General features: G+C 41.7%; 1 protein-coding gene across 1 annotated transcript; it reads left to right on the top strand.

The window, feature by feature from the left end:
• Nucleotides 1–604: 604 nt before the first annotated feature.
• Nucleotides 605–26768, top strand: dnah10 (dynein axonemal heavy chain 10; the record flags this gene model as incomplete). The annotated part of the gene is made up of 78 exons (XM_083912771.1): nucleotides 605–833; nucleotides 1344–1453; nucleotides 1569–1677; nucleotides 1771–1886; nucleotides 2069–2288; nucleotides 2505–2662; nucleotides 2890–3120; nucleotides 3300–3490; nucleotides 3627–3825; nucleotides 3935–4129; nucleotides 4907–5077; nucleotides 5399–5575; nucleotides 5686–5818; nucleotides 5912–6116; nucleotides 6203–6354; nucleotides 6441–6605; nucleotides 6679–6886; nucleotides 6995–7151; nucleotides 7265–7744; nucleotides 7840–7998; nucleotides 8083–8199; nucleotides 8336–8438; nucleotides 8550–8728; nucleotides 8831–9042; nucleotides 9194–9350; nucleotides 9467–9700; nucleotides 9781–9903; nucleotides 9993–10226; nucleotides 10371–10594; nucleotides 10692–10961; nucleotides 11069–11252; nucleotides 11349–11483; nucleotides 11890–12042; nucleotides 12233–12421; nucleotides 12679–12825; nucleotides 13017–13208; nucleotides 13333–13451; nucleotides 13536–13694; nucleotides 13810–13945; nucleotides 14048–14170; nucleotides 14258–14389; nucleotides 14516–14732; nucleotides 15087–15206; nucleotides 15334–15479; nucleotides 15566–15718; nucleotides 15809–16069; nucleotides 16147–16319; nucleotides 16420–16513; nucleotides 16690–16857; nucleotides 17007–17195; nucleotides 17633–17804; nucleotides 17897–18100; nucleotides 18183–18263; nucleotides 18450–18647; nucleotides 18734–18895; nucleotides 19010–19184; nucleotides 19576–19757; nucleotides 19880–20016; nucleotides 20101–20318; nucleotides 20470–20691; nucleotides 20889–21036; nucleotides 21192–21471; nucleotides 21565–21794; nucleotides 21900–22173; nucleotides 22273–22377; nucleotides 22487–22641; nucleotides 22716–22870; nucleotides 23097–23280; nucleotides 23428–23628; nucleotides 23738–23947; nucleotides 24693–24788; nucleotides 24882–25053; nucleotides 25139–25270; nucleotides 25514–25725; nucleotides 25833–26000; nucleotides 26115–26295; nucleotides 26372–26517; nucleotides 26622–26768. The coding sequence occupies 78 exons, from the start codon at nucleotides 605–607 to the stop codon at nucleotides 26766–26768; spliced, it is 13755 nt and encodes a 4584-aa protein (XP_083768897.1).

Here is a 26768-nt window from a genome sequence, read left to right as displayed (position 1 = left end):
AAAAAATTTGGATGGATTCAAAATAAATATGAAATTCTATTTTGAAGGGTTTAGAGAGAGATTTTAAAAATGTAGCTTTATGGATGTGGAATTTTCCTTGTATGGACCTTTTCAAAGATGTAAACATAAACATTCCCTAACAGTCCAAGTTTACTTCCTAATGCGGTGTATGTAAATTACATCAGCTGACAGGAAGTTACCAAGGACCAAAGATGTTGCCTATCAATGGAATTCCTCGAAGTTGTAAATTGACAATCCAATTTATTGTTTTGTTTTTCTTTTCATAGTAGATAATTATATATTTTGCTTCCAATTTAATGAAGTGGTTGTTTTGAATGTTGAAATGGTTCTTCTTGAAGTACACTAACTTCTCTATTAGAGGGTCCATTTACAGACAACTGCCTTCCAGGCAGCACTCTGGGAATACATGCGCCGAAGTAAGCAGTGCGCGAGACGTTTGGTGGTTGTCGTGGCAACGTCCAACGGCTGAACTACATCATAGCGACAACTATAAGCTAATGTTGACAACGTGTCAAATTGCACATTAAACCAGAAAATAGTTAAGGTTTTTAATTCTTCAAATGTGGAGTAACTAAAAAAAAACATGGTCCACGACGATTTACGCGTCGAATGGATCCGACAGTGCGTATCGGCCGGTTTCAATTTACCGGACACTCACGACTGCTTTGATGAACTACTCGGTCGGGGAGATGGAGAAGAAGAAGAGAAAATGATCCGTTATTTAAACTTCGTATCTGAGGAAGACTCGCCTTCATGCCTTATCATTTTCAAAACTATTATGGAGGAAGAAGTTGAAGTTGAAATTCCAGTTGGTAAGTTGTGTCGCTCATGTAGCCATTCCCAGAGGCGAGTCTAGAGTCTGCTGGGGGCCCTAGGCAAAAATTCACAGGGGCCCCCTCGAAACCAGTGTTCATCACCATTATGTTATAAATAATATGGCTTAACAGCCAGATAGTCATTGCAAACTATGTGTGTTGTCACTCTTGTAGTTTAAAGTTTATCAGCCCTTGGGGGGGCCCCTACTGGTCTCTGGCCCCATGCAGTCATCTGCCTTGCCTGCTGGCAAGCAAGGGGTGCCTCTGGCTATTAGCATAACTTTACATTTGGGTCATTTACTTAGGCATCAGCATCTCTCAAAGATAATTGATGCTAACTTAACAGTTAGGCTAAAGACCAACGACCATTTTCACCATAATACACAATATTTACAAATTTGGGCAAGCGAAGGTGTAAAAAATGAGCAAATGAAGGCTTTAGACCTGTATATTTTTTAATTTTGTATGCAGTCGTATTCATTCTAACTACAATGTTCATAATCACAGAACAGAGAAAAGATGGAGACTCTTCAGATCCTGACAAGAAGTCCTGGACTCAAAGTGGAGCGGAAATAACCTCAGACTCAGAGGAGACGTTTGAACCATGTCCCAGTCATGTGAGACAATCATTACTTTCCAACCCTCTTGGGTTATTTGTTTTCTAATTGTGGCTGTGTTTCAAAAAATGAATTTGTCTACTGTTGATGGACACTTCTGGTTTTGTGTTTTCAGAGGACTGAGGTTCAAGTAGTCCATCGCATTGAGCTTCACATGGCAGTAAACGAATACCCGGAGAGATTTTTGAAATCCAGTGTGTTCTACTTTCTCAGGAACACAAAGGGTGAGAACACAGATCAGTATCATTACATTGGAGCATGTTCAAGCTCCTATTGTTCAGATAAAAGATTAACCAATATATTATTTGTGTAAATAGAGACCATTGTTGAACCATTGGACATAAATGAGGCTTGTATGCTGATGCCCAGGCTATTTGACATTGGCATGCATAGTGGACATCCCTTTCTTGTGCTGCAGAACAAACTTGCCAATGTAAGTATAATAAAAAACAGCAACCACTAACAGTCAGACAAAAACTCAATGTAACAACAACAGAATACTGTCACAATTGTGATTGTGTCACTGTCACAATCAATCTTTGTTTTTTCTTTATATCAAAAATTTTACAAAATGAAGAACCACACAATTCATACTTTCACTGTGTCTCTTGTCAGGTGTATATACCCTTGATTACTGCCCACCAGATGAAGATAACTGGTGCAGGTTATGAAAGCAGGGCTGATTCTCCTCAAGAGGAGGAGACCAGTGGAGAGGATAAAGAGGAGAGCTCAGTGAAGTCAAGTGGGCAATCGACGATTCGTGATGAGCTGCTGAACTGGACGTACAAGTATTTGGGCATGCTCAACACAACTATCCAACACCTTCAAATTCAAGGTGACTTAAATTTTGTTAAACTCTGCAGAATAATCTACAAGCCATTGGAATTCCTCATTTCACCCCTCACTTCTTCAGCATATTTTGAGCTGTCCTTGTCATGAGATTACTTTGTGAAGAATCTGAAATTATTCGATTATGCAGGCTAACTTTAATTACACATGAAAAACATTTCATAATAAAAGGACAATCTAAAAATCAGTCTCTTCGTCGCAGATGAGGTTACGCTGCACATCCCTGAGCTAGACCTGGAGCCGGAGGTGGATGTACTTCGGTCCAACCCAGAGATGGTAGAGAAGTTAGAGCAGTGTGTGATGAACTGGCAGACTCAAATTACCTTTTTGGTTGAGGAGCAGCTAAACAAAAAGCCACAGGTTTGTGATTCTCCCTATATTCTGAGTTTCCAGAATGCCGGGGGGCAGACTTGATGGTATCAACTGAAGGCTATGGGGCTGAGCATTTACATGTATAATTGCTGCTGAAATATGTGACATATTATCCCCGTCAGCTCCAAATTCAATTATTAGGTAGAAGAAAGCATAAAACATACTGTACATTGTGATAGACCAATATGAAACATTTAGTTTTCATTTTCCACCAGGCACCTGGTCCTTTGGCTGAGATAACTTTTTGGCAGGAGCGTGCATCCATCCTCAGTGCTCTGAGTGAACAACTCAAACAGCCTGTAGTAGAGAAGATCTTGGAGGTGATGATCAAAGCAGATGCAGGAATTATTCAGACAATGGAAGGAACGGTTGCTGAACTTACTAAATACCGCGTGGAGTCAGACGATAATTTACTCTTCCTCAGCACACTGGAAAGACACTTCATGGTGAGCTGCACTTGTTATGAATGCATTATTGCTGAATATTCTTTACACTGAGATACTTCTCTGTTAACAATGAACAGTGTAACTGACAAGAGCTGGTGGTTACAATCATAATTGTGACTACAGAATTGTTTTGCTATCCTCACCTTCACTTCTATCAAAGTTACCGTTGTCTGTTGTAGAATTTGGCTACTGGAGCAAATTTAAGTGTGATCCTGGATAACATCCTTCCTCTGATGGAAAGCCTGCAAATTGTGTGGATAATCTCTTGCCACTTTAACACAAATGAGCGTATGGTCCCTCTAATGGAACGTGTCGCCTGGCAGCTGTGTGAACGTGTGACTCAAGTCATTGATGTCCACACGCTATTCAAGTATGTATGGATACATTTAAGTTTAACGTTGGAGGTTCAGGGATTTTAAATTGAACTATATTTTATAATGTCAGAATCCTTTATTCAAATTGATTGTTTCGTGGTATAACCTAACAATGTGCTGTGCCTTGGACAGAGATAAGAGGGAAGTGGCCAAATCCAAGGTGCATGATGCTAAGAAGGTCCTGGACCAGTGGAAGTCATCCTACTTCGAGGTGCGCGTTCAAATTGAAGAATCAGGCAGGAATCAACGCTGGGAATTTGACCGTAAGAGACTGTTTGAGAAGACTGACTACATGGCCTCCGTCTGCCAGGACCTATACAATGTTTTGCAGGTATGTGTACATACACTTTGTACCTCTCACTCAAAAATGAAAATGAAATAAAATCACCTCTGGTTTTTGAAAGAGTTCTTCCTGATTTGTGTTTGTTTGTTTTGTGCAGATTTTGGAGGAGTTCTATAACATCTTTGGTCCAGAGCTAAAAGGTGTGACCGGAGACCCAAAACGCATTGATGAAGTGCTGTGCAGAGTGGATAGTCTGGTTTTGCCTATTGAAGACGTCAGTTTTAAACCTTTCAACATCTGTAAAATGAGCAGCTGGAAAATGATCATGCAAGACTTTGACACTACTGTTCAGGTGAGTTTAGGACATCTGGAATGCAGAAGTTGTGGGAACATGAGGTCTGTAACAACATAACAATTGAATAAACCCTAGAACACTAAAGTTGCAATTAGTAACACCATCACTAACGTTTGATATATTTTACCTTAGATAATATACCCGATAAAAAGTACTTCTCATCAAAATATATTAATGTAAAACAATACATGGCAAATTAAAGTACTCTTCTTTCATTTCCCCCATACAACATCTCATAAAATGAAAAAAGGTATAATTGGGAGACCCTATAAAAAGGCTCTAAAATTAGTGGAATAATTAGGGAATTAGGGAACAAAAACATGATAAAAACAAAAATGATGGAATTGGGACCTTGTCCTTCAGTCCACCCATTTCTGGGACATGTGAGCCCTGTTTGGTAAAGGAATATGGAAAACACAGTTTTTCTGCATTACCTACAATGGACAAAATATTTTACCCGCTATCACTAACGTCTGGTCAAAATCACCCGGACATGTGTCTGCTGGAAAAAAAGCAGCGATTGGAGCAGGGAAACACGCCTACCTTCAGTAACATCAGTGAGCAGACTGAAGCTACTGAAGGACTCATGTGACTCAGACAACGGCAACACAATGAAAATCACATGACAGCAATCATGCGGCTAAATATCACCCGTCTTTAGGGTTCTAGGGTTATGCGTGATTGTATCTATTAACTGTGTAACTTGTCAGTTTTGCACCAATAAAGTTCCATAATGTTGTGTGTGCTGTTCACTTCTCACATGTGTCTGCTCAGGCTATTGAGGGAGAGGCCATCAACTTCATCGATCAGTCTTTTAAGACACTGCGCTCTTCAGCTGCTGCCTTTGACATGCTCCTGAAAATGAAACACATCCGCTCAAGAGAGGCCGTCAACAACCATTTGATGAGAAAATTTAATGACATCCTGGCTCAGTATTGCAAAGAGGTACTGCACTGTTAAATCAAGAAAAAGTACTGGTTGATATTTGACTTACATGCAGTTGGATTTCAAATTATGTGAATTTACGTGATAATATTAGACACTACACTTCAATTGAGGAACAGAGTTCATCCATGTGTTTTAGAATGTGACTTACATTTAGTAATTACCTTTGACATTTATTTTTTCATTCAACACATTCAAAAATGCAACAAAACAATATTTCATGTTAGGCTGCTGTGCCGGTTTACCATTAGAATTCTGAATGGAGTGATCATAATCGACCACAAGCACTTTCGTAGAATGCCAAAGTCTTTTTTGTTGTAGGTGGACAGTATAAATGAAATATTTGAGGCAAATAAGGATAAACCACCACTAAATAAGGGGGAGCCTCCAGCAGCAGGAGCCATCAGATGGGTTCAATCTCTTTTTCACCGCATCAAACACACCATTCTTCCATTCCTGCAAGTGCCGGAGATACTGGAGAGTGAGCAGAGCAAAGCGGTGAGTTATTTCACTTTTGCACAGCTGTATAGGTCAATATAAATATTCAATTGTTTAGACACCAAAGTGTTATGAAAGGCATTTATAACACTATTGCTGCATTTTCTCAGGCCAGGGACAAGTACATGGAAATGGCAATGCAGCTCAGGGACTATGAGGTGAAGAAGTATGAGAACTGGCTGGCTGAAACCGATTGCAACTTGCCATTGCTAATGAAAAAACCCCTGTTGGTCATGATTACCAGTGAAACCCAAATCCAGGCAGAGCTGGTATGTATCTCTTACTATTTACCAACTTATAACTGTTACTCAAATATTGTATAAACCACACATACAGTAACTGTCTCAATTTCCCTGCATTTTTCTCACTTAAAGCATGTCCCACCAACTAAAAGCAGCCTACAGAGGGGTGTGCGATACATTGTGAACTTTGCTCCAGAGATCAGGACAATTGTTTCTGAGACAAACAACCTTGTGTCATTGGGCTATACTGTGCCTTATCTGGCTAAAAATGTTGCTCTACAGGTGCACAAACTAGTCAGGTAATGATAATCACCAGTAACTGAATACCAAACCAATGATCGATGGATTCTCTGACCTGACCTGTCTCTTTCAACCTTGGCTTTAGATATGCGGATGACCTGAAGAACCTTGTCAACTGCTTCCACTCTGTGATGGACAGCCTGAGTGAAGCAAAGTTCATTATGCTGGCTCAAAAGATCAGAGCAGTCGAAAAAGAGATGTATTTCGGATGTAAAAGGCTCAACTGGAATTCTTTGGGTGTGCTGAATTGTCTCTTTAGTCTGATTTATGCATGTGGTCTGATCAAATTAAAATCCCATAATACTGTATGTGTTTGGTTTTAGGCATCCCCGAATTCATCAAACAAAGCATTCAGACTGTCTCTAAGTTTGAGTTAGTTGTCAATCAGATTCACAAGAATGAGAGGGACATTGAGTCCAAGTTGCAATCCATGGTGATGGCCAATTTACTGAAATCTCCAGTTCCAGATAAATCAAATGACTTACCAGGTAGGACAATATTATTTGGATATAACGATTATAATACAAGATTTTTCATTGACTTGATTGCATGTTTTTCAAGGTGTCAAAGAATTCTGTGAACGTATCGAGCAGGAACGGACCAAGAATGTGCATTTGTTAAGTCGGAAGTATGCAGACATTGGACCACTCATCACTAAAACAGAACATTTGATCATGGGAACCAGCAGCGGAAAAGCCAAAGACATGGCAGACTATTACATGTACTGGGAACGCAAGGTGCTAGATTCCCTCGTAAAGATGGTACTGAGGTAATTACATGATGTTAAGGTTTTTATAGTAATCCTCTTTGTCAGCAGTAATAGTACAGTATCTGTCTCAACCACTGTAACATCCCTCTTGTTGACTTTCACATGTAGGAACATCCAGGCCTTCAACATGGCGCTGAGGGGAAGTACTGCTCTTTTCCAAATTGATGCCATCCTGTCTGCCCCTAAGATTGTGTTGCAGCCCCAAAGCAATGAGATCTACTGGCTAATCATGCAGTGCATCAAAGACTGTGTAGAGAGCACAAAGGTAGGATCATCATGATTTTCCCATTGCACCACTGCATTTACGTTTAAAAACATATTATTTTTAATTTAACACGGACAATGTGACTTGATTCTGCCCCTATGGTTGCGTTTCAGCAATTTGTGCGCTGGATGCATGGGACTTGCATTGAGTGCCCTCCACAACGTGTGAAAGGTGAAGATGAGGTGGTGACATTTAGTTTCTACAGTGACGTGTGGCAGCATCCTCAGATAAATGAGAGTGCCATGGCAGTGTCCCAGAACATCCAGCGGCTGCTCTTCTCTGTGGATCAGTATCTCGTCCACTGGAAACGCTATCGGCCCCTTTGGGAAAAGAACAAAACCATCGTCAATGAAAAGTTTGCTGCAAGAAATCCCTCCTGTGTCATGTATGATGATAAGCTGCAGTTCCTTTCTCGTATCAAGCAGGAGGTGATGCTGGAACCTTTGTTTAAGAATGAGCATGTCATACGTCTGAACCTGGAGCCTCTGGCTCACACAGTGCAGGAGACTGCTGATTCCTGGATCAGTTCACTAGGTAGCCTGCTGAACACGCCTGCCAAAGAGGATCTCTTCAACTTGAAAGATGAACTCATGGTACTGAATCTTGCTACACTGTATCATATGTTTTTATTGTAAATATTATTTGATTTTATTGTGTGATTTATATGTATGGTTATTTAACACAACAGCAACTCTCTGAGAAGCTGAAACAGAACCCTGACTCTTTTGAAGTCTTGAAGTCCGTCCTTAGCACCATCTCAGACATCAGGGACATGTCTCTAGATGTGGAGATGAGATTCACTGATATCCAGGAAAGATACAGAACACTGGCCATGTACAAAGTGGAGGTAATGTGTGTTTAATCTTAAATCATTGCCTGTCAAAAGCATGCGTTGATGTTGTTTCCCTTGTTGACCATTGACCATGTGTAGGTCGGAGAGGATGAACTGGAGCTGGGGGCCAATATCGGCCAAATGTGGAGTGACCTGTTTGCAGAATCCAGAAAAGTGGATCGAAGTCTGACACATGTCAAGAAATCATTTACTCAGGTAAGACATCAAACCCACACAGTCTGCTTAAACATAAAATGAACAGTTTTTATATAGAAATGTACATTTACAGTTTTCTTCCTACCCCCCCCCCCCCCACACACACACACACACATACACACATACACACTCAAAGACTACAAAAGATAAGATTGGAGAGTTTAAGCAGGAGTTGGATATCTTTGCTGAAAGCTTCAACATGCATGGTCCTGGAGCTGTGGGAGATGATTTGGAGAAAGGTAATTTTGCACCTGAACCCTGCCTTCAGTTGTTATAGCCAGACCAACAATATGGTATTCAATTTTGAAATGTAGTAGAGGAACCAGTCTCTCTCTTTTTGTTTTTTGCAGGACTGACCATTATGGGAACATATGAGGCAGATCTTGCCAAGATAGTGTCAGGACGGCAGGAGCTAGCTAATGCTGAGAAGCTGTTGGATCTGCCAATAACTGTGTACCCAGGGGTTGTCAGCATGCAGAGGGACATGAATGGCTTGAGACAGATATATGCTGTCTATAAAGCTCAGAAGGTCGGATGTGGTTGCATATTGGGACACATTATTATGAGTACACATAATTCTGGTCAACATGTTTTATCAAGTATTTCATGTGTTTGTCCTTACATCTTTTAGGACGCAAAAACGGAGTGGTCTCAGACTTTGTGGGTGGATTTAAACATCCAGCTTCTTCAGGAGGGTGTTGAGGGTCTCATCAAAAGCTTGAGGCAGCTGCCTAAAGATGTGCGGGCATTACCTGTGGCCTTCTTTCTAGAAGGACGCATGAAGGAGTTTAGAGAGTCTCTGCCTCTCCTGCTGGACCTGAAGAATGAGGCTCTCAGAGACAGGTTAGTGTGCAAATTGACACCAGAACCCAACTGGAAATACCTGGAATAGCTAGAAATACCCAAAACATAATAAGAGTATTGTGAAATATAGCAAATGTATGTTGACCATGATATAAATCAAATTAACCTGTCTTTATATTTCGGGCCACAGACACTGGAAGGAACTGATGGAAAGGACCGGTACTAGCTTTGAGATGGACCCTGACACCTTTACTCTGGAGAACATGTTTGCAATGGAGTTGAACAAATATGCAAATGTCATTGGCGACATTGTCACCGCTGCTGTAAAAGAGCTCAGTATTGAGAAGGCAAGTTTCTGTCCTTGTGAATTATCTCAAAGTGGAGATAGGCATCAGTTGTATCGGTGAAATCACAAATACTCTACATTATTCACGTGTCAGTGTTTGTGTGTGTGTGCTTTCAGGGAGTGAAGGAGGTGGTTGAGACGTGGGAAAACATGAAGTTCAGCGTGTCGCCCTATTTTAAAGGCACCCAGGAACGTGGTTCTATTCTGGGTGCAGTGGATGAGATCCTGCTGAATGTGGACAACGATGCCATGAATTTACAGAGCATGGCGGGCAGCCGTTTTGTCGGACCTTTTCTTGGCACCATACAGCAATGGGAAAAAGACCTGTCCCTTATCAGTGAAGCCATAGAGGTCAGTGAGGACGGCCAAATCTCACATCACACTTGAGCCAATCTACTAAAACCACTTCTGAAAAAATACTTCTTGCACAGGTATGGTTGTTGGTACAACGAAAATGGATGTACCTGGAGAGCATATTCATTGGTGGAGACATTCGTTCCCAGTTACCGGAGGAAGCTAAAAAATTTGACAACATTGACAAAAAGTTTAAAGAAGTAAGTGTTGCCATAATATTAGACTGATGAAAACAAAGTACTCTGTTACTGGACATCTCAAAATAATGTCTTCTGAATTGTTTGTGTAGATAATGAGTGACACAGTGAAGGGTCCAAACATTAAGCGGTGTTGCCTGATGCCCAACCGTCTCACAGACCTTCAGGCCCTGAGTGATGGTCTAGAGAGGTGTCAGAAGAGTCTTAATGACTACTTGGACTCCAAGCGAAACGCGTTTCCTCGCTTCTTCTTCATTTCGGATGATGAACTGCTCAGCATCCTGGGGAGCAGTGACCCTGCCTGTGTCCAGGAGCACATGATCAAGGTATCACACCACTAAAAGGAGGAGGAGGGATAAAGAATACATCATTCATTATTTATTATCATGCATTATCCTCTATGGGGAGGATCACTGTTTGCCATTTGTGTGAAACATTTCCTAGACAGTTGTTTTTCTTTGCTCCACAAGATGTATGACAACATAGCATCTCTGAGGTTTGATTTGGAAAGTGATGGTGAGACAGTAGCTGGAGCCATGGTGTCTGCTGAGGGTGAGGTGATGGAGCTGAGGAAACCCATCCCAGTGGAGGGCAGGGTGGAGGAGTGGATGACAGGAATATTTCTGGAGATGAGGAGGACTAATAGACTTATCACCAAAGAAGCAATATTTCGCTACTGTGAAGACAGGAGCAGGTGTGTGTAGATATTATATACAGTATATGAGAGCTGTTTTGCTAATGGCTGTGTGTGCAAATAAGCCACAATAAATTTGTCTTTTTTTTTCTCTTAGGGTGGATTGGATGCTGCTGTACCAAGGCATGGTGGTGCTGGCTGCAAATCAAGTGTGGTGGACCTGGGAGGTAGAGGACGTCTTTAAAAGTGTGAAAAAAGGAGAAAAGCACGCGCTGAAGCACTATGCTAAGAAAATGCACAAGCAGATTGATGAGCTGGTAACACGTATCACACAACCTATGAAGACAAATGACAGACGCAAGATAAACACAGTGCTTATCATTGACGTCCATGCAAGAGACATTGTAGACAGCTTTGTACTAAACAGGTAAACTTAACCTTTGACAGTTTAAACTTTTTTTCATCACACATGACAGTATAACTCTTGTTTGAAGGTGGGCTTAAATATAACAACATTTTAATTCTCTTTTCCAGTATAATGGACGCAAAAGAGTTTGAGTGGGAAAGCCAACTTAGATTCTACTGGGTCCGTGAACATGACGACCTGTTTGTGCGTCAGTGCAGTGCGTCGTTCTCTTATGGCTATGAATATATGGGGTTGAACGGTCGATTGGTTATAACTCCGCTGACAGACCGTATCTACCTCACCCTCACACAGGTTTGAGAAGCTGTCAAATGTATATAAATCACATTTAAATCTTTCTGTCAGCTTGGTTTCACAAACCCTGTATGTGGGTGTGTATTTGTGATACAGGCCCTCTCCATGTACCTGGGTGGAGCTCCTGCAGGACCAGCTGGTACAGGGAAGACAGAGTCCACCAAAGATCTGGCCAAGGCTTTAGGACTGCTCTGCGTGGTTACAAACTGTGGTGAGGGCATGGACTATATGGTAAGAAGCTCAACCTGATCTCTGACGTCTTAAGAGAGAGCATCTATCAATGTCCAAAAACCGAAGTACATTGTTTGGGACTCTGTCATAAAACATACAAAATACAACCACTCTCCTTGAATAATAGAGGGTGTTTGTAATCATCAGGCATGTATGCTTATTTTATGTTCATGCACCTCTATGCTCATGAAAAATACAAGCTACACAACTTTATACAAATTGTTGGATTGCTTGCCAATGTGCTCACTTGCATCATTCTCAAAAGTGATGGCCAGAAGCTGCATTAATTATTTGTATGATCTGTTGAGTGCAAATGTTACTCAGTGGCACACTCTGCCAGAGCAATAGCAATACTCTGTTTTCCATATCACTAGTTTCCCTAAATTCCTTTCCTTTTTGTGTGCAGGCTGTGGGTAAGATCCTCTCTGGCCTTGCCCAGTGTGGAGCGTGGGGCTGCTTTGATGAGTTCAATCGCATCGATGCCTCTGTGTTGTCAGTTATCTCCTCCCAAATCCAGACTATCCGCAATGCTCTCATTCTGCACCTTAAATTATTTCATGTAAGTCTAGTTATGCAGAACCAGTTATGAATATATCGAAAATAATTCCAGTTTTTGTATAAATTCATGGATATTTCACAAAGGTTATTACTCTTGATAATTTAAGTGGCTAACTTGTTTCTTTAGCATATACACAGTAATGTAGTACCTTTATTCCCCTAAATCACCCCTTTCTAACCATGCATATCAGTTTGAAGGTCAAGAGATCAGCCTGGACGAGCGCATGGGGATTTTCATCACCATGAACCCAGGTTATGCAGGACGCACAGAGCTGCCAGAATCAGTCAAAGCCCTCTTCAGGCCTGTCGTGGTCATTGTGCCTGACCTGCAGCAAATTTGTGAGATCATGCTCTTCTCTGAGGGCTTCCTAATGGCCAAGGTGAGGGACTCACACACAACACAAATTACCTTGTTACTATTAGGCTGATGCTCCCATCGTGAGTAATGATGGGAGTAATGATCCATGCCTATGTAATATTACTATAATATACAAGATTTATATTAGTGTTCTCAGGTAATTTGGAAATAACCATGGAAAAATATGTTACTCTACACTGTTACCGAGGTTTACTACTTGCTGCTGAAAATAAAAATTTCTTATTGAGGATATCACCTCTACACTTTTGTTAAATGCAGGTGCTGGCAAAGAAGATGACGGTACTGTATAAGCTGGCACGTGAGCAGCTGTCCAAGCAGTCTCATTATGACTTTGGCCTGCGAGCTCTGAAGTCTGTCCTAGTGATGGCAGGAGAGCTGAAGAGAGGCTCACCAGACCTCAGTGAGGTAGAGATGTTTTATTTTCATAGGGTGAATAGAGCTATTGTGAGGTCACACTGATTTAGACTGTGATTGGGTAGGTGAGCTTTGCTGAAAAAAGTAAATATGAAATATGATTTTTTTTCTTTAAAGCTTTTGTAATTCTCTATGGTCTTTTGTCACTTATTCACTGTTATTTCTAACTTTCCTCTCCCCAGGATGTGGTGTTGATGCGTACTCTCAGGGACATGAACCTGCCAAAGTTTGTGTTTGAGGACGTGCCCTTGTTCCTTGGGCTGATCTCAGATCTGTTCCCTGGGCTAGACTGCCCTCGTGTTCGCTATTCCAACTTCAATGATGCCGTGGAAGAGATCCTGCAAGAGCACAAATATCTCATGCTGTCTAACCAGGTCTCTCATCGGGGTTTTAGATTTGATTCTTTGAGTTACAGGCTTTCCTGGTCAACTGAGTGAAGTAACATGATGTTTAAATGATGTATTTTTCTTTTTTTCTTTATGCTGTCTGTGGTTTCAGGTGGATAAAGTTGTGCAGATGTATGAGACGATGATGACCAGACACACTACTATGATAGTGGGCCCAACAGGTGGAGGGAAATCAGTTGTGATCAGCACATTATGTCAAGCTCAGACCAAGTCAGTTTAAATCATCTAAGTTTACACCACCTTCCTGATCTTTTCTGTGGGAAAATAGCGACATGTGTTTTATCTCGTCATCAGATTGGGATTTCAAACCAAAATGTATCCCCTAAACCCTAAAGCCATGAGTGTCATTGAACTTTACGGTGTTCTGGACCCTGAGACTCGTGACTGGACTGATGGGATCTTATCCAATATCTTCCGAGACATCAACAAGCCTACTGAGAAAAAAGAGCGGAGGTAAAAATAAAAAATAAAAATAATCTTAAAGGAAACATTACATAATCAGTTGGTGATGGTTTGCAACATAACAGTGATGTTCATATTATATTACATACATGAATTTGACTCACAGGTACATCCTGTTTGATGGGGATGTGGATGCTCTGTGGGTCGAGAATATGAACTCAGTGATGGATGACAACAAGCTCCTCACTCTAGCCAATGGAGAACGGATCCGTTTACAGAATCACTGTGCCCTGCTGTTTGAGGTTTGTCTGAATTTAATATGGCTGTCAGCAGAATAACTTTCCCTACAGTTTTCTGCAAAGCAACTGTCAGTGCAATAATGCAAGGAACATTAACCACCACAGGTTGGAGATCTACAGTATGCTTCCCCTGCTACTGTTTCCCGTTGTGGAATGGTTTTTGTTGACCCCAAAAACCTTCGATACACCCCATACTGGCAGAGATGGGTGAACGACAGACCTGATGGGGTATGAAAAAAAACATATACAATATGTTATAATTTCACTTGTTTATAGTTTGATAATATCTAAACACATTTTATATTATTTTTCTAGGAACAAAATGTGCTCAACAAACTGTTTGAGAAATATGTGCCCAGCTCTATTGACATGATTGTGGACGGTATTGTTGATGGCAAACAGGGTCAGAAACTGAAGACTATTGTCCCTCAGACAGATCTGAACATGGTAGGTTAATCTCATCCATCTCAAATATACTCCAGTATTGTTTTATTTATGCATGAGCATTTTTATAGTCCCATATTCAGACTACAGTACCTAGGTGAATTGTGCATGCACTGGCTATGTGTTTAGGTGACTCAGCTGTGCTTGACACTGGATGCTCTGCTTGAGAGTGAGAGCAGCAGTGCTGAAGTCCTGGAGTGCTACTTCCTGGAAGCTCTGTACTGCTCACTGGGGGCAACATTGCTGGAGAGTGGCTTGAACAAGTTTGATGAGTTCATCAAAAAGCTTTCCTGCTTAACAACAGTGCATGATGAGAAAGCCCTGGCTGGTCCTGGTGAGATCCCAGGTAAAGAGCAAGAACTTCGATGATTATGAAGTTAGCATACATTTAATATTGTATACTAGTGAACATGGTTGAGAGATATGACTCTTTGTGTTGTTGTTTGTATGTATGTATGTTATAAAGTAATAAAAACTTGATCAAAAAAAGGAGCTATGACTACCGTATATGCAATTGGCCATTATTGAAATCATCAATAATCAATAAACAGGATTTATTTATGGCTTTAGGTAAAATTGAGACATATCATTACCCAGTTTAACATTTTGACAGTTTGAATCAACAAATTAATAAGTTCAAGTTCCTTTAATTATGTTACACTATCTTCTTACTGATACCACAATATCTGCATCCATACAGGATACCTCCCGACTCTGTATGATTTCCATTACGATGGAATACAGCAGAAGTGGGTTCCCTGGAGTTCCCTGGTCACCAAATACATCCACAACCCTGAGATGAAGTTTGCTGATATTCTAGGTAAAGGTCAATTTTGTGAGCTGTGAGAAGGAACAAATCAAATGTCCTGCATGCATTCATATTTACTGTAACGTGTTGGCCCTCCAAAGCTCCTTCTGCCACTTTGATTCCTTCATCTTTGCTTTAGTGCCAACTATCGACACCACGAGAGCCAGCTGGCTCCTGGAACAGATGGTGAAGATAAAGAGGCCGGTGCTTTTGGTTGGAGAGTCTGGCACTTCCAAGACTGCCACCATTCATAACTTCTTGAAGAACCTCAATGCAGATACAAGGGTGAGTTTACCATCTAACCATGCATGTGCACATTTGTTGCGTCGCTTGAGTTTAAATTCTTTACTTTTCTTCTTTACTGTTTCTAGAGTACTCTGATCATCAACTTCTCATCCAGAACAACCTCAATGGACCTGCAGAGGAACTTGGAGGCCAATGTGGAGAAAAGGACCAAGGAGACCTATGGGCCTCCTATGGGGAAGAGACTGCTGGTCTTTATGGATGACATGAATATGCCAAAGGTCCTAGCTCTCAACAAAGTCTCCAATATCGGCCACTGTGACAGTGCTTGTATTTTTTACTTTATTGTAATATATTGTATGCTCATCCAGGTGGATAATTACGGCACACAACAGCCCATCGCACTTCTGAAGCTTTTATTGGACCGAGGAGGCATATATGACAGAGGGAAGGATCTTAACTACAAAATCCTCAAGGACCTTGGTTTTATTGCTTCCATGGGAAAAGCAGGAGGTGGGAGGAATGAGGTGGATCCCCGCTTCATCTCACTCTTCAGTGTCTATAGCATCCCCTTCCCTGCAGTAGAATCTCTCCACCGTATCTATGCCACCATTATCAAAGGCCACACGAGAGTGAGTATCTGTTAAATCAATACATATCAGAATCTCAAGATCCCTCAGATTCAAACGTCTTGATCAAATATTTTTAGGCATTTGAAGACATCATACAGAAGGTTTGTGATAAAGTCACCTCCTGCACACTGGAACTGTACAACATCATCATCAAAGATCTTCCACCCACTCCCTCCAAATTTCACTACATCTTCAACCTGAGGGACCTGTCAAGAGTCTACAATGGACTGACCCTCACCAAACCTGACAGGTCTGGTCAAGCACATTCACTCTATTCGATTAACAGAGATGGTGCAGTTAGAAGAGTATTTTTTAAGATGTATTCGCTCTACCTGATTTCTCTCAAACAGGTTTTTGACTGTCACCCAATTTGTGCGTGTCTGGAGAAATGAATGCCTGAGAATCTTCCATGACAGGCTCATTGATGAAACTGACAAAGCCTTGGTAATAATTATTAATAATAGTAGGAGTAGATATTTACAGTAGATTTTATTTTGTATTGACCGCACAGACAAATGTAACGTGTGTATTACAAATGTAAGTTCATCTACTATAACTGAATAGTTTAGTATTGTGTTTAAGCTTTCAAATGTACCTAATGTGGGTTTTTTTGCCATCAGGTCCAAGGCCACATAAAGAACCTGATTGAGGAGCATTTCAAGTCAGACATGGAGGCAGTCATGAGAGACCCAATTCTTTTTGGAGACTACAGGACAGCCCTCAGTGAGACTGAGCCTAGGGTCTATGAGGACGTACAGGACTACGATGCCTCAAAAGCCCTGTTTCAGGTATTGTCAAGTTATTAACTGTTAATGAATTCTGGTGGGTTGTCTCAGACTAATGTTCATTTTGGAAAGTACTAATATAATAATATGACAATTATGTCATGTATTCTAGCTTTAATTATACTGAAACACTGTGTTTTTGCAATCTGCAGGAAATTCTAGAGGAATACAATGAGAACAAGTCGAGGATGAACTTAGTGCTGTTTGATGATGCTCTGGAACATCTGACCCGCTTGCACCGCATCATCCGCATTGATCTTGGCCATGCACTGCTCGTCGGTGTGGGGGGCTCTGGCAAGCAGTCACTCACCAAGCTCGCCGCCTTCACTGCCGGATATGAGGTTGGTGGTGATGGGCAAATAATTCTCAATGATGAACGCATGTAAAATTCTCCTTTCTCAAAAAGATCAAAGTAGAAAATGCTACAATTACAATAAAGGCAGAGCAAATTTATTTTGTATAAACGTGTTCACTACTAGAAAAACATGTGGGGAAATACGTAGACAGGAGAGACATGTAGAATATTTTTGGATCTGATATCTTAGTTGTGATTTTACTTCAGTGAAGCATTGGTACAAGAGGATTTAGAATAAAGTTATAGGTGACACTGTCTTCAAATGTGGAAACAGGAGTATTAAGAAGCAGCATTTAAATATACCTTCATATGCATCTTTAAAAAGTGGTTCTTAACTCTGATTTCTATGTTGTGAAACATCAATGTAGAGAAATTTTTGCATAGAAATCTCTTGCATCTAGCATCGGAATTTGCTTCTCCCAGGTGTTCGAGATAACACTAAGCAGAGGATACAGTGAGTCCAACTTCCGTGATGACCTGAAAGCACTGTACTTGAAGCTTGGCATTGAAAATAAGAAGACGGTGTTCCTCTTTACTGATGCCCATGTTGCAGAAGAAGGCTTCTTGGAACTTATTAACAACATGCTCACCTCAGGTTGGATATATCGCTCTAACCTCCTGGCTCACTCTGCGTTTATTTTTATTAAAAGCTAAAGCCATAGTAGTGATTATGCTCTCTTTTTATAGGCATTGTTCCTGCATTGTTCCCTGATGATGAGAAGGAGTCTGTTCTCAACCAGCTTCGTGATGAGGCTCTTACGATGGGAGCAGGTCCTTCTAAAGAGAGTGTGTGGCAGTACTTTGTCAACAAGAGCGCCAACAATCTACACATTGTTTTAGGCATGTCTCCAGTGGGAGACACCCTGAGGACACGCTGCAGGAACTTCCCAGGTGAAATGTGGTGTCAGCTACTTGATTTTATTATAATTTATGATTTAATTTCACTAACTGTGTGTCATTTTTTTCCCCTCAGGACTGATGAACAACACTGTGATAGACTGGTTCCTGCCCTGGCCTCCACAGGCATTATTTGCAGTGGCTCAGTCTTTCCTCGGTGTGTAATTTCAGAAATTTAAATTATGGAAAATTTTATTTTCAGATGACCATTTAAGGACTTTATTTACTTTCTTTTTTTTTTTTTACTTTAATGAGACCTACAGCTGGAATATCATCCTTAAATCTTGATATTTTTTAGCAATTCACAAAGTTTAATTTTAATTTAATTTTTTTTTCTTTACAGGTGAAAGTCCTATGATTCCTGAGGCACACTCTGCAGCAGTGATAGATCATGTATGCATGGTCCATAGCTCTGTGGGTGATTACAGCAAGCTTTTCCAACAGAAACTCAGACGTTCCAACTATGTTACACCAAAGAACTACTTGGACTTCATTAGCACCTATTCTAACCTCCTGGAAGAAAAGGACCAATATATTCTGGGTGAGAAGATGGAACTTATAATAAATTATTTGGCTCTGTGTGATATGTTTGTGATTATTTGTTTTGTGAACTGGTTCCTGTTCCAGCTCAGTGCAAGCGTCTAGAGGGAGGTTTAGATAAACTGAAGGAGGCCAGTGAGCAGCTGGCTGAGCTGAATGTCAAGCTAGCAGAGCAGAAGGTGGTCCTCGCTGAAAAGTCCACTGCTTGTGAGGCCCTGCTGAATGAGATTGCCACAAACACGACTGTAGGTCAGTGAGTAACTGCATCTCTTAACTCAGGGTTATTATAAACATGTACTGTAGGCTTCCGAAACTAAACACAGCTGTTACAAACCACTTATCAATGACTTTTTCTTTTTCTAGCTGAGGAGAAAAAGACTTTGGCAGAAGACAAAGCTAAGGAGATTGAAGTGCAGAACAAAGTGATAGCTGTTGAGAAAAAAGAAGCTGAAAGTTCCCTGGCTGAGGCTCTGCCAGCATTGGAGTCAGCCCGTATTGCCCTACAATCCTTGGAAAAATCTGACGTCACAGAAATCAGGTAGCCTCTCCTCCTCACTCAGAGCATCCTTTTTATAGTGTTGTTGAAAGCTAGCATGGTGATGGCCAAATTGCTGACACGTACGTTTGAGCCCTAAACCTCTGTAAAGAAAATTATACTGTATGTGGGGTTGATTATTACCTAGAGATTTTATTTATTCATTTTAATTATGTCATAGACAAGATGACATAAGGGACAATACATCACACCGTGTGGATTACAAATACAGACAGTGGACATAAAGTACAGATAACAGAATAAACACAAATTTGAATCGAGCACCAATCACTCACAGAACCAGAACTTAACATAACTGACTTTAAAAAAGCAAACTTCATCTTTAATCAATATTCTTCCTCTACCTGCCTTTTTCTGCTGGTCTAATGTGCAGATCCTTTGCCAAGCCACCCAAACAGGTGCAGGTGGTTTGTGAGTGCATCCTGGTGTTGCGTGGCTACAAGGAGATCAGTTGGCAGTCAGCCAAGGGGATGATGTCAGAGGCTAACTTCCTGCGCTCGCTGATGGAGATGGACTGTGATTCCATAAATAACAACCAGGTCAGAACTGTCAAAGGTAAGTGGGCTTCATGATCTATGCATAATATGAATAGTAACACCCATGTATTGTTTATGATAGTGGCATTTGCATATGCCAAGTATGCTTCCTTAGTTTTCCTTGAAATTTCCCCTGGCTAGGCTTCCTAAAGAGTCTCCAGACGACCTTTGAGGAGATGCAAGCCATCAGCAGGGCTGGCTCAGGAATGCTCAAGTTTGTTGAGGCTATCATGGGTTATTGTGAGGTTGCGAGGGAGATCAAACCCAAGAGGGAGAAGGTAATGTAAGTTTTGTACATACTAACTTCATGCTCTATAAGGAGGAACACAGATTAAACAGCCATTTATCCAATATTTCTTTAGGTAGCACGCCTAGAGAAGAACTTCTTTCAAAGCAAGCGGGAGCTGGAGCGCATTCAGAGTGAGCTTAATGATATCCAGAGAGAGTTGCAGGCTCTTGGAGAGAAGTATCAATCTGCTCTCACGGAGAAACAGCTGCTACAGGAGGAGGCTGAGCTCATGGAGAGGAGGCTGATAGCTGCTGATAAACTAATCTCTGGCTTGAGCTCTGAGAATGAACGGTGAGACTGTAAAAGATGCAACATATGGAGTCACAACATTTAATCTAACCATTCCTGCTGAGAGTTGCATATTTGATTCATATTAATCGTCATCCATTTGTGTTTCCACCTATCTCTCTTTACTTTTCCCTTTTCAACTATCCCCACTCAGGTGGACACAAGATTTGGAGGAGTTGAAGCAGCGGCGTGTGCGTCTCCTGGGTGACTGTCTGATCTCTGCTGCTTTCCTGAGCTATGTAGGGGCCTTCAGCTGGGACTTCAGGAATGAAATGGTATACCAAGTATGGGTTAAGGATGTGCAGGAGAGAGGCATCCCCTTGAGCCAGCCTTTCAGAGTGGAAAGTCTTCTGACTGATGAGGTAGAAATCAGCAGGTGAGAAGGAGTGTGTTTCTCATGATAGAGTTTAAAACTTGAGAATATACGAAATGAGTTTGTCAAATAAAATGACAGGAATTAGGTGTTGTGGTTGCAATGCAAGTGCTTGTCACACACATGTGGCTTTATTTTGGCTGTCCACTGACAGTGGGTTAGTGGGGCTAATTATGTGTCAAATAAACCCTTTGGGACAGATGGGGCTCTGAGGGCTTGCCTCCAGATGAGCTGTCAGTGCAGAATGGAATCCTCACAAGCAGAGGGAGCCGTTTTCCCATGTGTATTGACCCACAACAACAAGCTCTCAAATGGATTAAGAAGAAGGAAGAAAACAATAACCTCAAGGTACAAACATTTCATTCTCGTATGATTCATTTCTGCTTACAAGCCCCAGAATGACTGCTAACTAAACTTTCCACTGCTGGCAGCCCCCGAATCAGCACTTTGGAAAGAGTCACAACGCACTGTCCTGACTGTGTCATCATCCTTTTTTCTCCCAGATCTCATCTTTCAATGATCCAGACTTCCTGAAACAGCTAGAGATGGCCATCAAATATGGCTTCCCTTTCCTTTTTCAAGATGTGGATGAGTACATCGACCCTGTGATTGACAATGTCTTGGAGAAGAACGTAAAAGGAGCAGAGGGCAGGCAGGTCCTCATGCTTGGTGACAAGGAGGTGGACTATGATCCCAACTTTAAACTGTACCTCAACACCAAATTATCCAACCCCAAATACTCCCCATCAGTGTTTGGAAAAGCAATGGTTATTAATTATACTGGTAAGATTCGTTGACATGGCAACCATAGCCTGTAACATTTGAACAGCATATTCTAAATTCTTTATCTGTCTTTAATTTAATTTCTATGTATAGTGACCCTTAAGGGTCTGGAGGACCAGCTGCTGAGTGTTATCATGGGCTTTGAAAAGAAGGAGCTGGAGGAGCAGCGCGAGCATTTGATCCAAGAGACAAGCAACAATAAGAAGCTGCTGAAGAACCTCGGGGACTCCCTGCTCAGAGAGCTGGCCACATCTTCAGGCAACATGTTGGATAACACAGAGCTTGTTCACACATTAGACGAAACAAAAACTAAAGCCAGTGAGGTTGGTTTGACTACAGCAAGTGTCAGTGAGCTCATGAAAGAATAGTACTTATAGTACTCAAATAATGAATCCTATTTTTTTCTTGTTTGCTATTGTGATCATTAGGTATTTGTGAAACTAAAGTTGGCTGAGAAGACATCCATGGACATTGATAAACTTAGAGACGGCTACCGACCTGCTGCCAAGCGTGGTGCTATCCTGTTCTTCGTACTGACAGAAATGGCTCTGGTGAACAGCATGTACCAGTACTCTCTAGCCTCCTACCTGGAAGTGTTTGACTTTTCTCTACGCAAATCTCTGCCTGACTCCGTCCTGCCCCAAAGACTGAAGAACATCATGAACACCCTGACATACAGTGTTTATAACTATGGCTGCACAGGTAGATAATAAAGACTGAATAATGTAATGGAAGATAAAGCACAGTACTTGTGATTACTTACTGTGGATATTATAACCTGAACTGACTGCATATCCTTAGGTCTGTTTGAGAGACACAAGCTGCTATTTTCCTTTAACATGACCATCAAGATTGAGCAGGCAGAAGGGAGGGCGCCTCAGGAGGAGTTGGAGTTCTTTATTAAGGGTGAGATGATCCAGTTGAACTACTCTTAAAAATGTTTCAGTAGATGACGGTGATCCGACACACAGTGTTAAAAGTCAAGTGTCTTGTTTTTTCCACCTAATGTGTAAAGGTAATCTATCCCTGGAAAAGAGCACACGGAAAAAGCCTTGTGATTGGCTTGCAGACCAGGGCTGGGAGGACATAGTGAGACTAGCAGAGCTCTTTCCTGAGCAGTTTGGCTCTCTGCCTGATGATGTAGAGAAAACTTCCACTGACTGGAAGTCTGTAAGTGACCACAGTGACAGAAATCACCATAGGTTAGTCAAGTGAGAGTTTAACCTTGTTCTTTTTATCCCCAGTGGTATGACTTAGATGCACCAGAACAGGCTGTATTTCCCATGAAATATGAGGAGAACCTGTCGGCCTTTCAGAAGCTGCTGTTGCTTCGCTGCTTCCGTGTTGATAGAGTCTACAGAGCTGTGACCGACTACGTCAATGTCACCATGGGCGAGAAGTGAGATTAGTGCAGTTCAATATATATATGCAATATATGTGTTATAATTTCACTTTCACTATGTATACCTGCATGTATATACAATAGTGCATCTTAGTGTATATATGTACACTGTATATACTGTGGTACAGTTTAAGTTGACTAAACTATTCTTTGGCAATATTTACAGAAGATATCATTTACTAAAGCCCTGTGTTTCTACACGTTTTCTTGTCTTTTTGCTCAGATATGTGCAGCCCCCTGTGATCAACTTTGATTCAATTTATGAACAGAGCACACCTTTTTCCCCGATTGTCTTCATCCTGTGTCCCGGTTCTGACCCAGCCGCTGATCTCATGAAACTAGCAGAGCGGTCAGGCTTTGGAGGCAACAAGTTCAAGTTCCTTGCTATGGGTCAAGGTCAAGAGACGGTACTAAAGACTTGTTTTCCGTGTCACAGCTGCTTAGCCTTAAGTATGGTCAGGTGAAATGAGTAAAGGGATCAGAAAATAGTCACACTAAGTAACAAAATAAAGTAAAGACTTTGAGTGCAACTGTCTTCTGTGTCTGTGAGAAAGGTGGCACTGCAATTGCTGGAGAGGGCAGTGACCCGTGGTCAGTGGTTGATGCTTCAGAACTGCCATCTGCTGGTAAAGTGGCTGAAGGATCTCGAGAAGTCCTTAGAGAGGATCACCAAGCCCAACCCCAACTTCCGCTTGTGGGTCACCACCAACCCCATCCAGGATTTCCCCATTGGCATACTGCAAAAGTCTCTAAAGGTGAAACACATTTTTTTTTTTTTGTAAATAGAAGGGCTTCTGAGATCCAGTAGTGGACAGGATTTTTAAATTTTCGTTGTGTTAACATGTAGTTTAATATTGTGTGCAGGTGGTGACAGAGCCTCCCAACGGTCTCAAGCTTAACATAAGAGCCACATACTCTAAAATCTCCCACGAGACCTTGACTGCATGCCCTCACCCTGCCTTCCGCAGCCTGGTGTATGTGCTGGCCTTCTTCCATGCTGTCGTTCAAGAGAGACGCAAGTATGGCAAGATTGGCTGGAACGTCCCCTACGACTTCAACGAGTCAGATTTCTTCGTAAGTGGCATGGGAGTCATTTTGGCCACGTTTGACATAAGTGATTTTACTTTATTTTTAGTCTCCATTTACTGCAAGTGGTATAATATCAACTACATAACAGATGGCTCATATCAAGCAGTCCGATTGGTTGTTAGCCGTGATATAATACTCGTATATCACAGCGATGACGTCTAATTCCTTTACACAATCCTATATCACTCCGCTTTCATCTTTTTATACAAGGTGCTTGGAACTTCCTGCTGTTACTAAGCAACCAAAACCGCTTGCGCAGTGGTCTCTTTAATCTAGTATTTTAAAACGTAAAACTGGCTAACAAAATGCTATAAAATGGAACATTTGTGGTCAACTTCAACCTCCATGGTGGCTTACTTTTCAGTTTGCAGCTCCAACTTGCCATCCTACCTTATACGATTGCATGTGATTACACTTGATTGATTGTTTGATTGATTGATTGATTGATAACACTGGTTATTAGGTTGGGTTGACTGCTTGGGATGTGGCTAAACCGCTAGGCTACGCTAGGTTCAGCTAACAGGGCAGCAACAGGCTAAGTTAAGTCAAGATAGTACATTCTGTAACAACCGTCAGCCAGGAGGGCCTATTTCTTTGTAAGAACAATGCTTTATGCTTTGCGTAGGGCCGCCCCTTAGCTGCGATATAATCCCAAATTACCATGACTTGTCGTGAGCTATTGCTTAATGATGTTTCACTTTTCTATTGTTTAAACAATTGTGCTCAACAGGTGTGTATGGAGATCCTGAACACCTACTTGACCAAAGCTCACAACCAAGGAGACAGCAATATTCCCTGGGGAACTCTTAAATACCTTACTGGGGAGGTTAGCCTAAATTCCTTGTGTTTTAACAAGACTATATCTATTACCTTGCTGGCTCATGCTGTACATTTAGCATGTCTGTATAATGTTCTATAGGTGATGTATGGTGGGCGAGCCATAGACAGCTTTGACCGAAGGATCCTGGGTGTCTACATGGATGAGTACCTTGGTGACTTCCTCTTCTACACCTTTCGTCGCTTCCACTTCTTTAGTAACAAGGACGTAGATTACAAGATTCCTCCAAATGGACCCAAAAAAATATATGTTGGTCAGTTTTAATTTATATTGCTTTACATGCTCTAGCTTTAAATTGTCTGTCATCTCTCACAGCTTTACCCTGCTATCTGTTACAGATGAGATTGAGACCCTGCCACTGGCAAACACACCAGAGGTACTGGGTCTTCATTCCAACGCAGAGATAGGATACTACACTCAGGCAGCTAAAGACATGTGGACTCACCTAATAGACCTGCAACCTCAGACAGGTATGATGTGGCAACTTTCATCTCCCTTGCTCCTTAATTGATTTCAAAGAAAGAAACTGTGACATTGCTTGCCTCCATGTTGAGTTCTGATTGCTACAGAGCCTTCCTGCAATTAATATTTACCATTTTTCAGAAGGAGAAGCTGTTCCATACTGTTGAAAGGTGTTTTGCATTACTCTCTTTGCCACTGTGTTGCCAAGTACTGCCTCTCTTTTAGTCTTTAAACACTCTTCTATGCTTCAGGTGAATCTGGTGGAAGCATAAGTCGTGATGAGTACATCAGCCAGGTGGCCCAGGACATTCAGAACAAGCTCCCCAAATTATTCGACATGGATGTGATCCGTAAAAAGTTTGGCACCAACATTTCCCCAACCTCAGTGGTGCTGCTTCAAGAGCTGGAGCGCTTCAACAAGCTGGTGGTCCGCATGCAGCGCTCTCTGGCTGAGCTTCAGAGGGTGAGAAGGAGTGGCAGAGGACTATAAGATATTGAGGAAACAAACAGACAGGTGTTGTGTCTTTGTGCTTTACACAGGGTTAGATTTGTTCTCATTGTATCCCCTAGGCCTTGGCTGGTGAGGTGGGTATGAGCAGTGAATTGGACGAGGTCGCTTCGGCCCTTTTTAATGGTCACATCCCTGCCATTTGGAAGAAGTTGGCACCTGACACTCTTAAGTCCCTCGGCAACTGGATGATCCATTTCAAGAGGCGTTATGAACAGTTCAGCTACTGGGTGAGGACTGACACCCAGATCATTTCTCACATGTATTCTTGTGTATTCTGGCATTACAAAAAATAGTAAAGAAACAAGAATTCATCTTTATGTCTGATGTATCTTGTCCACCAGGTGGATGAGGGAGAGCCAAAGGTTATGTGGCTATCAGGACTCCATATCCCAGAGTCCTACTTGACAGCCCTGGTCCAAGCTGCATGCAGAAAAAATGGTTGGCCTCTGGATCTTTCCACACTGTACACAGAGGTGACCCAGTACCACAGTGAGGATGAAGTCAGTGACAGACCTGGACAGGGTAATGAAATGAACACTCATCATTTGCAGCATGATCAGTGATGCCTTATAAAGACTGAGCATGTTTTCCCCTGCAGGCTGCTTTGTGTCTGGCCTGTATCTGGAGGGAGCAGACTGGGACACGGAGAAAAGCTGCCTGGTGAAGAGTAAACCAAAAGTTCTGGTTGTTGAACTGCCCATTCTCAGAGTCATCCCCATAGAGGCCCGCCGCCTCAGATTACAGGTGTGGACCACAGCTACTACAGGCCTCCATACCCCACTTTACTTCACTATATTTATGTTTTTTCCTTACTGTTGTGTGTATTTGTATGCATTTCTTTACTACAGAATACAATACGGACACCAGTTTACACCACGTCTCTGCGAAGGAATGCAATGGGTGTGGGGTTGGTGTTTGAGGCAGACCTGTCCACCACCATGCACATCTCCCACTGGGTGCTGCAGGGAGTCTGTTTATGCCTCAACGCTGACTAA

This window comes from Echiichthys vipera (genome assembly GCF_963691815.1).
Source record: "Echiichthys vipera genome assembly, chromosome: 4".
Lineage (NCBI taxonomy): Eukaryota > Metazoa > Chordata > Actinopteri > Perciformes > Trachinidae > Echiichthys > Echiichthys vipera.
This window is presented reverse-complemented; position numbering and strand designations above follow the sequence as displayed.